The sequence below is a fragment of the Perca fluviatilis genome, chromosome 24, assembly GCF_010015445.1.
Source record: "Perca fluviatilis chromosome 24, GENO_Pfluv_1.0, whole genome shotgun sequence".
NCBI classification, from domain to species: Eukaryota; Metazoa; Chordata; class Actinopteri; order Perciformes; family Percidae; genus Perca; species Perca fluviatilis.
In genome coordinates, this window is record NC_053135.1 from 3,958,300 (window position 1) to 3,973,621 (window position 15,322).

A 15,322-nucleotide genomic window follows, 5' to 3' on the forward strand; every position below is an offset into this window, starting at 1 on the left:
ATCACGTGGACTCCCATTTGATGCAGTTTGATGCCAGTCTCCACATGGCAAGGTGGCTACTGATTTATAGTTTAAATCATATGCAACTGTCCTCAAGTGTTAAAATTAGATTGTTGTAGTGTCAGAGAGACCCGTTTTGTGGTATAGTAAAAATGTATCTGATTTTTCACTTTTGCTTGGGGACCCTTTAAACCTACCACGCTCCCTAAACCCACTACCCTGAAGACTTAAAAAAATAAAATAAAAAATAAAAAGCAATCCGAGTGAACAAGATGCAACATCCTTTAACGGCCAGTGGCTTATGGCTTCACTCTTGGCACCACTTTGCAGCGCTCTACCCCCACCTGCCGTTGTGCGCCAGGAACCCAGTGTGGCCACACTGCAAAAAATGTCCCATCTAAAAACTCTTTGTTTTTTTTACTCGAGACCTTTTGTTTTCTTTAAACAATTGGAAAAATCTCGCCACGGGGGAAAGATAACCCGTCTTGTCCATGCAAATTAACTTGTTGCAACAGAAACAGAAATACTTTCTGCATGTGCGTTGGCGCTGAAAGGGATACGCTATTCTCATCCTGCAAGCAAATACTTTTTCGCTTTAAGAAATGGATTACTGCTCAAGCTGAAGCTACAGGAGTTGGGCATTTTTCGCAGTGCACGCGGGGCTCAGCCCGCGTTGACACGGCGACGCGCCTCACTGACCAGGACACATTATTAAGCAACATACATAAGAAAAGAAAAAGAGTCCAAAGGCGACCAAACGCTTTCAATCAGCGCCGTTTCTAGCAGCACTAGTCACTCAGGTAACGTCTTCGTTTCCCTCCGCGCGTGTAAGCTACACACTCGCGGGCGCGCGCGCAGAGACAATCATCCCAGTCAGATCAGGTGCGCCGCGCACGTGAAACCCAATTAACGGTGAAGTGTCAGTCGGATGTCAAAAATGCAGCTCATATTCCCAAACTTTCCAAAGCATGTCCGACTGTGTGACGCCATCATGGGCTCGGGATTATCAGGCACAGCCTGCGCACAAGATGCACACACTGGAGGAAGATGTTTCACCGTGCAATATATACAGTAATATTATACAGTATACAGCAAGACGGAGTGGACTTGAGAGAAGGAGGAAGCGAGAAAGGCGGTTGTCCAAACAAATAGCCTAGGTGTGATTCACAGATTCTCCATGTATGAGGCCAGTTGAAGTTGGGAGACATTGATTTTTAGGATTAGAGCAAAATACAAAAATACTCATATACCAAAACAATGCAGCACCCTAAAGCCTGCTCCTAAAGACTTAAAAAAAGAACCTAAACAACGAAGGTAGGCCATGTCAAATGATAAAGATAACAGTTTTTGTCCGGGGAGTACAGTGTTTATATTTCAACAGCTCACCCAACCTAAAAAAAAAAAAAGGGACCCCATCATAATCCCCCTTTTCAGTAAGAAAGCATTGTGGCCCCTGCAAGACGTGCTCCAACTACAAAATAACGTCCAGTTAAACAATCCACGCCTCTCTCTCACTCCCCTCTCTTACTCTATATCTCTCCATCTCTCTCTCACCCTGCTGCAGATCACGATGGCAAAATGCACTTAACTTCCCCACAAAGTCACCAAGCTCGAGGGTTTCACGCACTCACGCACGCGTCCCTACCTTGACTGCCGCAGACGAGCACCCCGAGGAGATGGACGAGTTTGAGCATCATTTTCGGGCAGGTTTCGGGCCGCCGGACGCTGCTTTCAGCTGCTGTAAAAAACGACAAGGGCGACACACACGCTCGGCTCCGTTCATCCGCTGTCTGGGGCTCCGCTGGCGACTGATCTGCCTCAGCTCCTTCCTTCCCTTCCTTCCAATACGCGCGCTCCCGCTCGCCGCTCGTTCACTGAGCACTGAGTTCTCTGCGCTGAGGACCCCCCCCCCGTCCGCACCTCAGCACCACTTCTCTCCACCCTCACTGCTGGAAGCTGTTGATGAGAAGCAGACAAGAAGGCAAATCAAGCCAAACATGTTTACGTTTTTCACAACTTCATTTAAATATTCATAACATGTTATAAAGTTGGAAGGGGCAGATCTTAAGGAAAATAAAAGATCTACAGAAATAGAGTTGCCTAAATATTAGTTAGAAATTCTGGTGACCAAATCTAATACTTGTGGGTCCCTTCCAGCTATGGGCCCCTGGAATCCACCATCTATAATAGCACTGCCTATTAATCTCAGAAGTCCAGGCAAAAATGGCACAATCAACGTCTATGAAATGTCTCTACATGACTATGTTTCACTGTGTCATTCACAAAAATGTTTCTAAAGAGCTTCTCTCCCCCTGACATTTCAGGAGATAAGTGAATGAAGAGAAATAGTTATTATAAGTGATAATGTGATAAAGATATTGGCAGAAAAGTCTTTAGACTTTAGTCTTTAGTCTTAGACTCTACCCATTGTATAGCTCCCCAATGCAAGTATCATAGTGTTTATAGTGGATGCTAGTTTGCAACACCCATCTGGGCTTTAATAAAACTAAGATTAGAACAGTCAAGTAAAGAGAAGGTAAACTGGATACAGCACGATACGACAAAGCACACATTAAAAACATTGAGTACAGGTTAGTTGCTGAATTAACTAGGTTTAGGTAACTCTTGGAAGTGGTGACGTTTACAGCAAAATTTCAAGTGATCAGGTAGCAAGTTTCGGGAGTTTGTTCCTTTCACAGAAAAGCTGTTTGAGCAAAAACTATTTTGCGGAATGGAACCTTAAAGTTGGTACTTGAAGGGTGCCCGGATAGCTCAGTTGGTAGAGTGGACCCCCATATATAGAGGTTTACTCCTCGACGCAGCGGGTCTGAGTTTGACTCTGGCCTGCGGCCCTTTGCTGCATGTCATTCCCCCTCTCTCTCCCCTTTCATTTCTTCAGCTGTCCTGTCAATAAAGGCCTAAAATGCCCAAAAAAACTTGGCAAGTTGGCACTTGAAGCTGCTCTGGTGGAACTGCTAAAGCTCTGTGAGCTCTTTATGTATTTGCCAAAAGGCTGAGGAGAAAGTCCATTTAAACATTTAATAACAAGCTTTACATCATGAAAATCAATAAAGTTTACATTTTGCATATAAAGCGATTAGTGGATAACTTTGCAGCTACAGAGCCACATATTTCCCTCAGGATCTGATGGGAGACCAAAACAGAACTAAAATGAGAGTAAATACTAGACTAGCATTCATCAGGTGGCCAGAACCACAACTCTAAATGAATGCTAATGTTGTTTGATGTCTGCTCGATGAGCAAATAGGCAACTGTTTGCTAACATGTTCCCCATATAAACTTTAAAAAGGTGACAGTCATTGTTGTGTTAACAGCTTGTATTGCTGCCCCTAAGTGGCTAAAAAAGTAGCAAATGCAGGTTTAAACACCAGAGGGCATTGCTAAAATCTGTTATCTCTTCCAAGTGTTTTCCAACTCAATATGGTATCTTAAAAATGATTTGCAGACCATCCAGTGTAATTCTTAACATGCAGTCCCAAGCTACATCATCTTAAAATACAGCGTCCAAATGTGAAGTTTAATTCTAGAAGAAACATCCTGGAAAGATTGGCATTGGTCCATAACAGAGCTAACATACAAACACAGACAAACTAGAATACTCTAAGAAACTTAAACACTCAATAGAAAGTACATAATATACATTTTGATCTATCAGAGAACACTGATTACATCTGAAATGATTCATCAACTTAACAAAATATGAATATATTCACAAGCCTTGGCAAACTTTGATATGTGAAGGCAGTGATTATCACCTCACATGGAGTCAAAAAGGGAGTTCTCAAGCATCTCTGCTGGGAACAAATGAAGTGACAAAACACTGATCCACCTTGCCAAGGAAAAAGAAATGAATATTAAAATCTTTCTCAGTTGGGAATCATATGGTGTGTTATGTTAATGTATGCTGAAAATGGGGAAGTGTATTTTTATCCAAATTATTCATTGATGTCTCATGTGACATCATGTTTGATTTCTGGATGGACTTCAATCCATTTGGCTCTCTCCAGGTTTTATTTCAGAACAACTCATCTTTGGCCCATGACTTGACCCATAGTTCTGTGCTCTAACGGACACATGTCAAAAGGGCTCCATGGCTGCAATTCCCAGTCGTCGTCTGACAGACCGATGCAATGAGGCAACAGTGGAAGATAAGGAAAAGTCGCAACCTGCCTAACAGCCATCTAGAGGTGAGTTGTTGGCTCTAAGGATTTCGTTGCGGTACAATTTGTGTCAAGCTGTCGAATTGGAAACTTGGAAGGTTTAAAAAAAGAGAGCAACAATCATTTTTTTAGTGAGGTCAGGCTGGAAAGCAGATTTCTATTTTCATTTCTATTTTTTACAACAATTTATCTTTAATTGATGCAATTTTAGTAGCCAATCATTGTTGCTTTTAACTAGAGTTTTTTTTCTTACAGTACAGCTGCATTAAGAGCCATTTAATAGTCTTCCGGTTTCTACCTTGCTGAAAGGTGTGATCATTATAAAAGAAAATGAACAGGAAGTTCTCTTCTGCATAACAAGTACAAGCTTTTACGGTGACGATTGGCTCCCGATTTGCATGAGGGCACAATTATGGTTTGAATTGGTTTAACAGTGTGTCTCTTTGAGTCATCTGGTAATGTAAAATGTCTACATGCACTTCAGCAGGATGGTGAAGGTGCAAAAGGAGACCTTGTAATCCAGCGTAATCCAACCTCTGTGAAATATTCTTGACTTTACCTATTCGGCATTTATGAAAAAAGATTGTGTAAAGAGAAAATAGCTTTTGCTTTCAGGAAGAAGGTCCTGAGCGGTCTGTTGTGCATCTTCTAATCATGTGCATGTACGTATGGGTGCTTTGTTCCACAGTAGTCCAAAGATACAGTACTAAACCAACACTTATTGCACATTCATAGTGATGGTCAAATTACACACGTTAGTCGATGGAGACAGAGCATGGCCACTCGTCACACTTTTGGAATGGTAAGTGTACATATATCAGCCAAAACTATAATTTGCATGATTGCATTGCTTTAAAAGGCACATTTTCCACTTGCTTTCAATGAATACAGCATAATCACTGCTGTCAGGGTATGCCCAAATGTATTTAGAGGCACAGTCGGTGTCACTGGTATGGACCCGCCACTTCACTGTTGCAAGGTATTGCATAATGCAGCTTCCTTTGTGCTGGGGGGAAAAAAAAGAGTAAGTGTTTTGCACCAAGTGGAAAAACTTGTGGCCCCTCTTAAAGTCAGACTGTCAGTGATAGCTCCGTCATCGCCGCTGTCACCTGTTGCCTTAGCAACCAAGGTAAATGGCTTTGTTAAAATGGCTGAATTAAGGCATCGCATGCACAGATCATTCATTGTTGAGGAGTTTGTAAAGCTTAAACCACTCAACAAGTCACAGCATCAATTGGTGATAAAGACCCATTGTCATTTGAAGTGTAATCAAAGACGTAAAGAAGTGGTAGCACCACACTTACATTAGAAAGCGTTTCAGTTTGACATGCGATTATTACGCCTACATCAGAATGTGACAACACCGTGGAAAAATTAAATGTTTGATGTCGACACAGCGACAACCATAGTCTTTTCCCAGATGTCATTGCGTGGGGGGACAAATAGCTTTCATCACATTAGCTCGGAACAAATGTGCCTTGCCCTGCTTACTCACAAACACTGAAGTATCTCGATGCTTACCATGACCTCTGTGGATATCACAACAAATACCACAAATAGAGAGACAATTAATCTCTTCAACAGCTCAGTGCAGGGGTGGAAAGTAAGTATGTTCACTCTAGCACAGTACTTACTGTAAGTACAACTTTGAGGAATTTGAATTTAACAATAGTATGTTCAGCATTAGCATAATATTTCTATTCCACTACATTTCAAAGGGAAACTTTAAAAACATGCACGAGGAAAAAAGTATTTTCCTCCAATACAACTGTGTTCTTCTATGAGAAAATGCTGTTGACATACAAGTCAAAATAAAAATTTCATAACATGCTGTTCTTTCTGGGATTTGATGTAGATTGCATGTAGAGTATTGACCTGTAATATGGCAGAAAGATGGGGAAAATGCACCACGCTTTGTTTCTGCCTTTCAAAATATATTAACATTTCTCTACAGATCTCCCTAAAGGAAAAAAAAAACAACACATTTTTATATATTCCTCTAATCTTAAAGTGACGAGCCAGCGGGTGTACGCTGCAAGTCAAAACATCAGCTCCCTCGATACTATGTCGCACGATGCATTATAATGTTGCATAGAAGTAAGCTGCACACTTTCATGAAACAAACAGAGTTAACGCACATCATTGCCTTAAGTGTTTTTTTGTCCCTCAAGTGAAAAGAAAACATTGTGTATTTGGTGAAATTGAGGCGGTGAAAAACAAGCCTGCCTCAGCAACTTCTCACACACAAAACACACTTTATGTTCAACACAAGAAAAGCAAGATTATTATGATTAATGTGGTGCATGAATGTTTTAAAGCAAATGACAGAGAGCAGAGCTACTGGAACAATGTTGATTCAGAAAAATTACACATGCTTAGAGTTGTGTGTATACAGTAAATGGGCCAAAGTGATGAAGACTTGGATAAATTGAACGTCTGTCAGCCTAGAAGGGACTTCCAGATGGTCCTCCCCTTCAGAGCATGCTCAGACTGTCAACCTCAGCATGTCGTTTCATGGTGCCTGAGCTGAAATATTCACAAAGTACAGTATCTACATTTTGCATGTGGGTGTTATGCAAGTTCTGTTGCAGTGTTGCCCTTTGAAATTTTGTTCTGTGACCTTTCCTGTTATTTCACCTACTTACAAAACTACACACAGCACAAAACTAGGGTTTGGATTCATCTGCAAAACAAATATCCCTCCTTGTGGGAATAAGCGATTCAAACTAAATCCACTGAAATCCATTGAAACAAAACAATAAGTACAACAATGGCAGCTCAAATTTAATGTGGCCTTGGAAAATGACAGTGTGAGTCGGTGCTATTTTTGGCCTAGAAGGCTGACCAGTCGCTCCATCCGGGCTGTGATTGAAAAAAAGCCCAAGACAGCCTCCTGACTCAGCACACAATGCGGACAGCAGATAGAAGAATCACTGAACCCCTTGGTAATAAAAAACCACCGACAGCATACACATTGTCTCTCAGTCTTTCACCAAATACACATGGCCATATCTGAAAAACAGCCTTCTGATATCTTGGAGTCGACTCCGTTTCCTCAACATTTCTATCCACACATGAATCAATTGCAAATCCCCTGGCTAATTGTATTTGGACACTCTGCGAGCGCTGTATGCAACAAACAGATGCCTGTGGGAAGTGCCGCCTCTAGTGGCTTTCTCTCTTGCTATGCAACTATTGCACATTTGTTTGAAGCAAAGTGCCTTTTGGTGAGAGGTAAAATAGTTATCTTTCAAATTTTCAAAAGAACAGTTGTACAACTGAAAAGTATCTTTTAAATAAGGCAGTATGGAAGACAGATTCCCAGTGGATAGACATTTTCTTATCAGTTAGATCAAGGCCTCCCAATCTCACTTTTGCCAGAGTGACAATTAAAAAAATGAAAACACATTTGAGAGAAAAAAAAAAAAAGAGGTATTTTCCAACCTGGGTCTTATTCTCATAAATGTAGCAATGTGTCATGCTGGCTTTGCACTGGCCACATCTGTTGTAGAGATTGAATGCCATTGAGTTTTCCTTCCTTCCTATTTATTAGTACACTTAGTTTTACTGCTTTTGTTGAAATTCAAATGTACTGAAGGGAATACTAATGCAATACAGAATGATGAATATATAATATAGCATCATGTCTACCATGCATTTTTTAATATAGCATGTTGGAGTGGTTTGTTGATGTCCTTGGGACATCTTATCGAGCCTCTACGAATCTCTATGTTACAGCATTTATGCAGAATTTACACCATAGTTATCATAATATAAATCATCAAATATTACATGTGAAGTTTCAATATCACTGCACAAGCGGCATTGTCTTTTTTTTTTAACTGCAAAACAGTGACTGCAATTACAGAACCTTTGACACTAAAATAGTCAAGAACATTGTTGAAAGGATTTATCATTTAATGCTTATTACTTTTAGAGCATCCATTCTGTACATATGTTAATTTTGTCAAGCACATTAAGCTCTCATCATTCTTTGAAAAGTACAAGACAGGTGTCAATGGATGAAAATCTCATTCTGAAGGAAAGCCTTTCATTCTCACATTATTAGACAGTTCTGTGAGACAGCAAAGGGAAGATGATTTGCAGCTTAAATCAAAAGCATCACTTAAACCCATCAAATGTCCATAAGATATCATTTTTAATCTTAGTCCATTGATCCAGAGTGCCGCAGATCAACAACTGTATCACAGCTATTACATTTAAAGGGTTTCTACTGGATGATACCTGACAGGTCATAGGGTAAAAATACATTACAAATATACTTTACTTGCAGGAGAAAAGATAAAAGGTAATCTCACTTACTGTCTAAAGACGGAATAGACAACTTGGAGGATTCCTTGTCAGAATGAAATATTGGGTAACACTTACTAGGTATCGACATAATCGTGACATGACACTGTCATAACTATGACATGACACTGTCATGAACTGTCATAAACGTTATAAACAAGTCACAAAGGTTTATGACTTCTGTCATTAAGTGTCATTCGGTTTTTGTCACGACAAGTTGACATTGTTTGGGTTGTCTTGATTATGACAACTTGACATTAATCAAAGTGACATTACCAGAGGATGTCTTTGTCAAGTTGTCATGAAAAATACATCTTCTGGTAATGTCATCCTGGTTAATGTCAACTTGTCATTACAAAGACATCCCAAACAAATGTAATGTCAACTTGTCGTGACCAAGACAACTTCTGGTAATGTCACTTTGATTAATGTCAAGTTGTCATAATCAAGACAACCCAAACAATGTCAACTTGTCATGAAAAAAACCAAATGACACTTAATGACAGAAGTCATAAACGTTTATGACTTGTTTATAATGTTTATGACATGTTCATGACAGTGTCATGTCATAGTCATGACAGTGTCATGTCACGATTATGTCGATACCTTCAAGTAAAGTGTTACCAAATATTGTCTGTTAATAAAAATGTTCTGTAAGTCAGTTTCCTTCATATATTGTATTCTAATGGTGGCCATTTCGATGCACCTGTCTCTAAATGTATTTACAAAAGATTGCATAATGTTTCACATTTGCAGCTTAACTAAGAATATTTTTTATGTATAGGTATCACATAAGCATCCATGAGTTACTTTTACGGTCTGTCAGTTGCCCTTGTCACACATGAGCTGTAAAACTCATTTGTTTACACAGTTTATGGGGTCATTTGGTCATTAATTTAACACCACAATTAGGACTTTAAGCTTTCTGGATCTTCTCATCAATTATGTAGCACTTTAAAAACTACAGGATAAGACTTTTTCCAAAGGCCTTTTACTGTTATAACCTCTAGCCACACACATAAACCCAACACATTATTTATGACACATTTTCTCTCTTTTTTCCACAATCTACTACCTATTGTGGTGTGTTGAGAAGTGGAGTGTATATGGGATGTTAATTACAGCTGGACTAATCAATACTTTTATTACGATTGGGTCAAATGACGTGTGTGTAATGTGAAAGGGGTCAGCGACAATTATCAGCCTACTCTGCAGTTCCCCATAGCTCTACAAAACATTTTAGCGTCTTTCGACTAATTCAACTTCACTGTTTTCAGCAAAGAAAAGCTCAGATATACCCATTGGACACCACCTGCACCTCTGGACACAAACAGGGCTCCAAATGAAAGCTAATAACGCTACCTGGCATTTGGGTGTATAAATCGGTACCTGACTGTTGGCTGACCTGTTAGCCATATCAACGTTATAAGGTGATAATATGTCAATGTTGTGTTCGTTCCGCTTCCCCTACTGTTAAGTGGCTAAAGAAATAGTACTGCTTTAAGGTGAGGCAATGTGATTGTTGATGCCTTTTTGTGCAGGAAGTCATCTCTGAAGTTGTTTTCCAGGAACTGACAGTTTTCCTCAAAATGAAAGTGTCTATTTCATGGGGTCCGTAATGATTCACAATGATTTATGTCAGCCTACACCGGATGGCAAACTCAATTCAGAATTTAAAAAAGTTTGTATTTATTAATTATGTACTCTTCGTCTGACCCTCTATAACTCAAACAGGCATTTGATCTTAAAAGGTCCCATGACATGGTGCTCTTTGGATGCTTTTATATAGACCTTAGTGGTCCCCTAATACTGTATCTGAAGTCTCTTTTATATAGACCTTAGTGGTCCCCTAATACTGTATCTGAAGTCTCTTTTATATAGACCTCAGTGGTTTCCTAATACTGTATCTGAAGTCTCTTTTATATAGACCTTAGTGGTCCCCTAATACTGTATCTGAAGTCTCTTTCCCGAAATTCAGCCTTGGTGCAGAATTACAGCCACTAGAGCCAGTTCCACAATGAGCTTTCCTTAAGATGTGCCATTTCTGTGTCTGTAGCTATTGAGGAGGAGAGAGGGGGGGCAAGGTGGAGGGTGGGGGTGTGGCCTAGACCAACTGCCACTTTGCTCGTTTGAAAGCCATGATGTCTCTCTCTCTCTCTCATGGGTGGGCCAAATTCTCTGGGTGGGCAAAGCAGAGAAAGGGGAGGTAACCTTTCCCCTTATGACCTCATAAGGAGAAGATTCCTGATTGGCCCATCTGAGCTTTCATTTTCTCAAAGGCAGAGCAGGATACCCAGGGCTCGGTTTACACCTATCACCATTTCTAGCCACTGGGGGACCATAGGCAGGCTGGGGGAACTCATATTAATGTTAAAAAACCTCAAAGTTAAATTTTCATGCCATGGGACCTAAAGACTTTAAAAATTTGAGCTTTGTTCCTCACGCAGCACACAGTACATGTTGCTGTTTTGATAAACGAGCAACCTTTATTAGCACAGACTTAGGGCTGTTCCTGAACATCCATACAGCAGGAGTGAGTGTGTGGGCAGTGGGATGGATGCGGGGGGTTAGGTGAGATTGTGGAGGGAGTCTTGCAGAAAGTAATCCCCCCAGCAGCACGCCAAGCGGGCCTCTCTGTGGTCAGAGGCTTTCGTCATCCCACTCATTAAAGCACCCCCTATCTCTTCTTCTCTCTGCTTCAAATTGCCTTCCCAGCCTCATACTGTGTCGGGGCCAGAGGGTCAACAGATTATTTTCTTAATCCCGTTAATCCGTCCTCACATCAGTCCGGGATGATTCTCACCATAATTGTATTCGCTGCCGCCTCAATTAGAAAGAAGCAAGGGTCTGCGGAAATGAGGTGGAATGAGACATCATGAATGATCAGCGGCGAGGACGCACATGTTTGTGTGTTGTGTGTGTGTGTGTGTGTGTGTGTGTGTGTGTGTGTGTGTGTGTGTTTGTGTACCACGCGTGGTTAGAGGAGCGAACCAAAGTTCAAGGCTGTGGAGAGCGGTTGGATTAGGTTCATCGATGTGGGTGAAACAGCGACAGTAGTTCAGCGAAGGGGGAATGACCACCGCCTGACCGCTCTGTGCTCCTATCGTCTACGGTGGCCCAAGATGATAGCATAGTGTTGAAGGACTGAACCATTGGGTGCAGTGACATGTGCGTCCGAGTGTATCAAAAGATTTAAGTCAAAGATACGACTGCTCCCATACACGTACATGTGCGCAGACTGTGTGAAGTGTGGAGATAATTTGTAAATATCATGAGTTCACAGTGCATAAGCATCTGTGTGCTTCTTTCTGCTTCTCCTATTATCCCTGTCAGTGTGATGAGTCAAAGGTTAACCACTCCTAATGGGTGGACATTATGTTAATTAGCCGATCTATTAGCATCCTGTCAGATTAGGCTCAGCCGACATGCTGCCCGGTCATCGGGACAGAGGCTGAGAAAATCCAAGAGGGGTTTCAGCCCTTGAGAACTTTTCATTCCTAATGGCTCCACAATGTGTGGCAAATTTCTTCAAGCTGGGAGTAATGTCATAGGTAATGGCCAGGAACTAAAGACATCTAAGGAATGTGGTGCACCACACTAAGGAGGCACTTAAAATGTTTGATTGTACCTGCAGTTAGTTTAAAGCTTAAACCAGAGAAAGGTGCAGTCTGTTTTGTATTTGCTTCATTTGAGGGCACAGTTTCTGATTTCAAGAACATTAGTGGTTTTAAAGACAGATTAGGATTCTCATTGGACTTAATAACAGAGTCCCTGTACAAACTAAGCTTTATGGATTCCTCCATTCACCCATCAATTCGCAGGCTAAGGAAAGTGGCCCCGATGCCCTTCTCCCCAGCTTCTTCTTCCACCTCTTCCTGGGGGATCCCTAGGCGATCCCAATTCAAATGGGACAAATTATCCCATCAACTGGGTTTTTTCAATGCAAATTAGTCTCTTCCAGTTGTCACCCTGTAAAACTCATTTCAGCTGCTTGTATCCTATTCTTTTGGTCATAGCTGAATATGATCAGTGGTCCAGACTTCAATTTTCAAGTTGAAAGGTCAACCTACGTGCAAATCCAGTTTCACCTTCATACTTGACTCTTCGTCACAACAGTTTAGTAAAATGCTGCCAGAGGGTCAAAGGATTATTTTCTTAATCCAGTTAATCTGTCCTCACATCAGTCCGGGATGAAAATACTGCCAACTAGGGGTGGAGTAAAAAATAAATAAAAAAAATCTATGTACAGTATGTGTGACTTTTGAAAAAACAATGTCAATGATTCCCCTAAATATGCTCTGTTTATACAGTACTGCTGGGGGCGACTCCATTTCCAACAAAACTGATTGAAAGCAGAAAATGCAGAATATACGGGTTATGTACTTCTTTACAAATGAAATGAAATTAATGTCAGACTGACTCACTGACATGTAATGTGCATTCTTTTTAAAAAACAATTATTTTTTAGAAATGTCTAATGATATATTGTCTCTAGAAGTGTAGTATTCAACTTCTGTTTTTATTAAAGAAGAATTAAGTTTAGAATTGCAATAAATGAAAATCTCACCAATGTATCATGAAAGAACTGAAGCGGGACAGAAGCATATCGTCTCAGCCCTACTACTGACACGGTACCAATCTGCTGGTTGATCTCATGATACTCGTTAATTTGAGGGTGCGACTGACTCCAAAACTGAAGGGAACAATCCACCTTTTCTTAACCGAGTACCTTAGAATTAGGGGTGCTGACACTTATCCCAGCCACTTCAAATTTTGCTGCAAACTGCCCCGGTGCAAAGTCACAGATTGATTAGGCCAACAGAACTCCATTATTCGCTAACCTGACGTTACCCAACTGTCCATCCCTCGGCTGCACCTAGAGATTCTGTCCACGGAAATCACAAACAGCCTTGTTGGAGTCCAGCACCCACTGAGAACTGGATTTTGGCAAGCACTACGCACTTGCCTGTATTTCACTCGCTCTACTGTTCAGAGCAGTTAAGAGCAAAGGGAAGAAAGAGCTGAATATGATCAGTGGTGCAGTCTTCAATTTGCCCTCACTTAATTTTCTTGTGCCAGGCTTTTCAGACATGAGGAACTGTGGGCTATGAGATGTCAACATCCATCTCTTACCCATGAAAACCTGGTGTTGTGTGGGCTATTTCTAAGAGAGTGGATGTACAGTTTGTCCAGTACAAACTATAGGAGTTTATATTGCATTCTCGCTCCTGACAAACTGCACCTCGGCACAGTACACTTGGAGAAGGACTGAGACCTGCACCGTCAGACCTTTCAGTGCTGTTATTTATTTGTTTTGAATGACCTATGCTGCACAAACAAACTGCACTAAAGGAATAAATGGTCCATACTGTATGTCTAAAAAACACTACAAACATGCCTTATGTGAAGGTATACAGCATACTACCAGTGTGTGGACAAAATATAAGATATTATGAACTACTGTTAAATACAGACACTGTTTTACCATATGTGGAAGTTGTTTCTGAACTGATTGTTATTTTCAGATTGTTGCAAGAATTTAATTTTGGAAAAACCCGCATGGTTCAACTAACTCGTTTCAATTTCCACACAAACAGAGGGCGTGTGTATCGCTGATTTCTCATCTACAGGCAGAATAAACTTCTCCCCTTATAAAACCATGATTGTCTTTGCTGCTTGGAATGTTTAAATCAATTTTACAGCTTAGCGATATACTGTATATTTTATTATGTTATCGAATGCAGTAACTTCATGATCATATCCGGAGTGTGTAGTGCCCAGGGGCCCCACTTATCCAAGGTGCTCCACTAGAATTAATATGCTACTTGATGTTACCAGGGTTGAGTGGTCTGCTTCAGGTGTACTTTACTCACTGTCCTTGCCTCTCTTATTGTCTTGGTCACCTTTCCAGATGGGTAACAGTTCTAATGTTGTCCTCTCTACTGAGAGAAAAAAAAAACCTATGTATTATATGATGCATTATCTGGCATAAACAAAAACATCCTGAAACACCAAACTATAAAATATCGCAAACATGTTGCTTTCAGAGAATAAAACAATGTGCTGGGAGGAAATAGATCTGGGTGAAAGTGAAGGTGTGGTTGTCATCCTTGTGAATGGATTACCCCTTCAATCTCTCTGACCTTCAGTCTCTCCGTGTCAGACGGTGTGACGTGAAGCTTGGGTGACCTTTGGATTTTTACACAGGACTCCTGGCCCACCGACGTAACTCTTATCTTTCTCAGGGGCTGATAATGCCTTTCCTTCCCACACTCATCTTGATGTGGAAAAGTCAGCTTTCCTCATATCGCTAGATGCAGTAAGAAAGATTAGTGTGTGTGTGTGTGTGTGTGTGTGTGTGTGTGTGTGTGTGTGTGTGTGTGTGTGTGTGTGTGTGTGTGTGTGTGTTAGAGCAGTAACCTTTGTGACTTTAAAAGACCAAGAAAGCATATAATTGGTCAAATTGCCACAGTGCAATAATGGCCGATAATTATCTTTCAAAGCTTTTACATTTGAATCAAAGTGCAGTAATGACCCAGCTTACTCCTTTTTTCTTCTTCTTCGTTTTCTTTATCTTTTTCTTCTTGTTCAAAATTGATCAAAATTCAAAATACATGTCAAAAAGGGCAGCAATAAGAATTGGAAAGCTGTGTTCTTACTGTTCCTGATAAATAACTATAGCTACAGAATTTGCTTAAATCAATGTTTGGGAAACATATCTTTTAACTATTTAATGATCATGATTTAAAGCACGTTTGAATCATTCTTTAGCCCATTTTCCACACAGAAATACCTTCCCTTCATGAGACATTAACTTCACAATACGAAAC

General features: G+C 40.6%; 1 protein-coding gene across 6 annotated transcripts in view; it reads right to left on the reverse strand.

Annotated features, from left to right (window-relative positions):
• Window positions 1-15,322, reverse strand: part of LOC120554444 (neural cell adhesion molecule 2-like) — a 395,781-nt gene that overhangs the window by 255,676 nt on the left and 124,783 nt on the right. For all 6 annotated transcript variants that reach the window (XM_039793325.1, XM_039793328.1, XM_039793327.1 and 3 more), the window contains one exon: window positions 1,646-1,956. In XM_039793325.1, coding sequence (XP_039649259.1) covers window positions 1,646-1,697 — 52 coding nt within the window. In that variant the 5' untranslated portion in view covers window positions 1,698-1,956. The remainder of the gene's footprint in view (window positions 1-1,645; window positions 1,957-15,322) is intronic.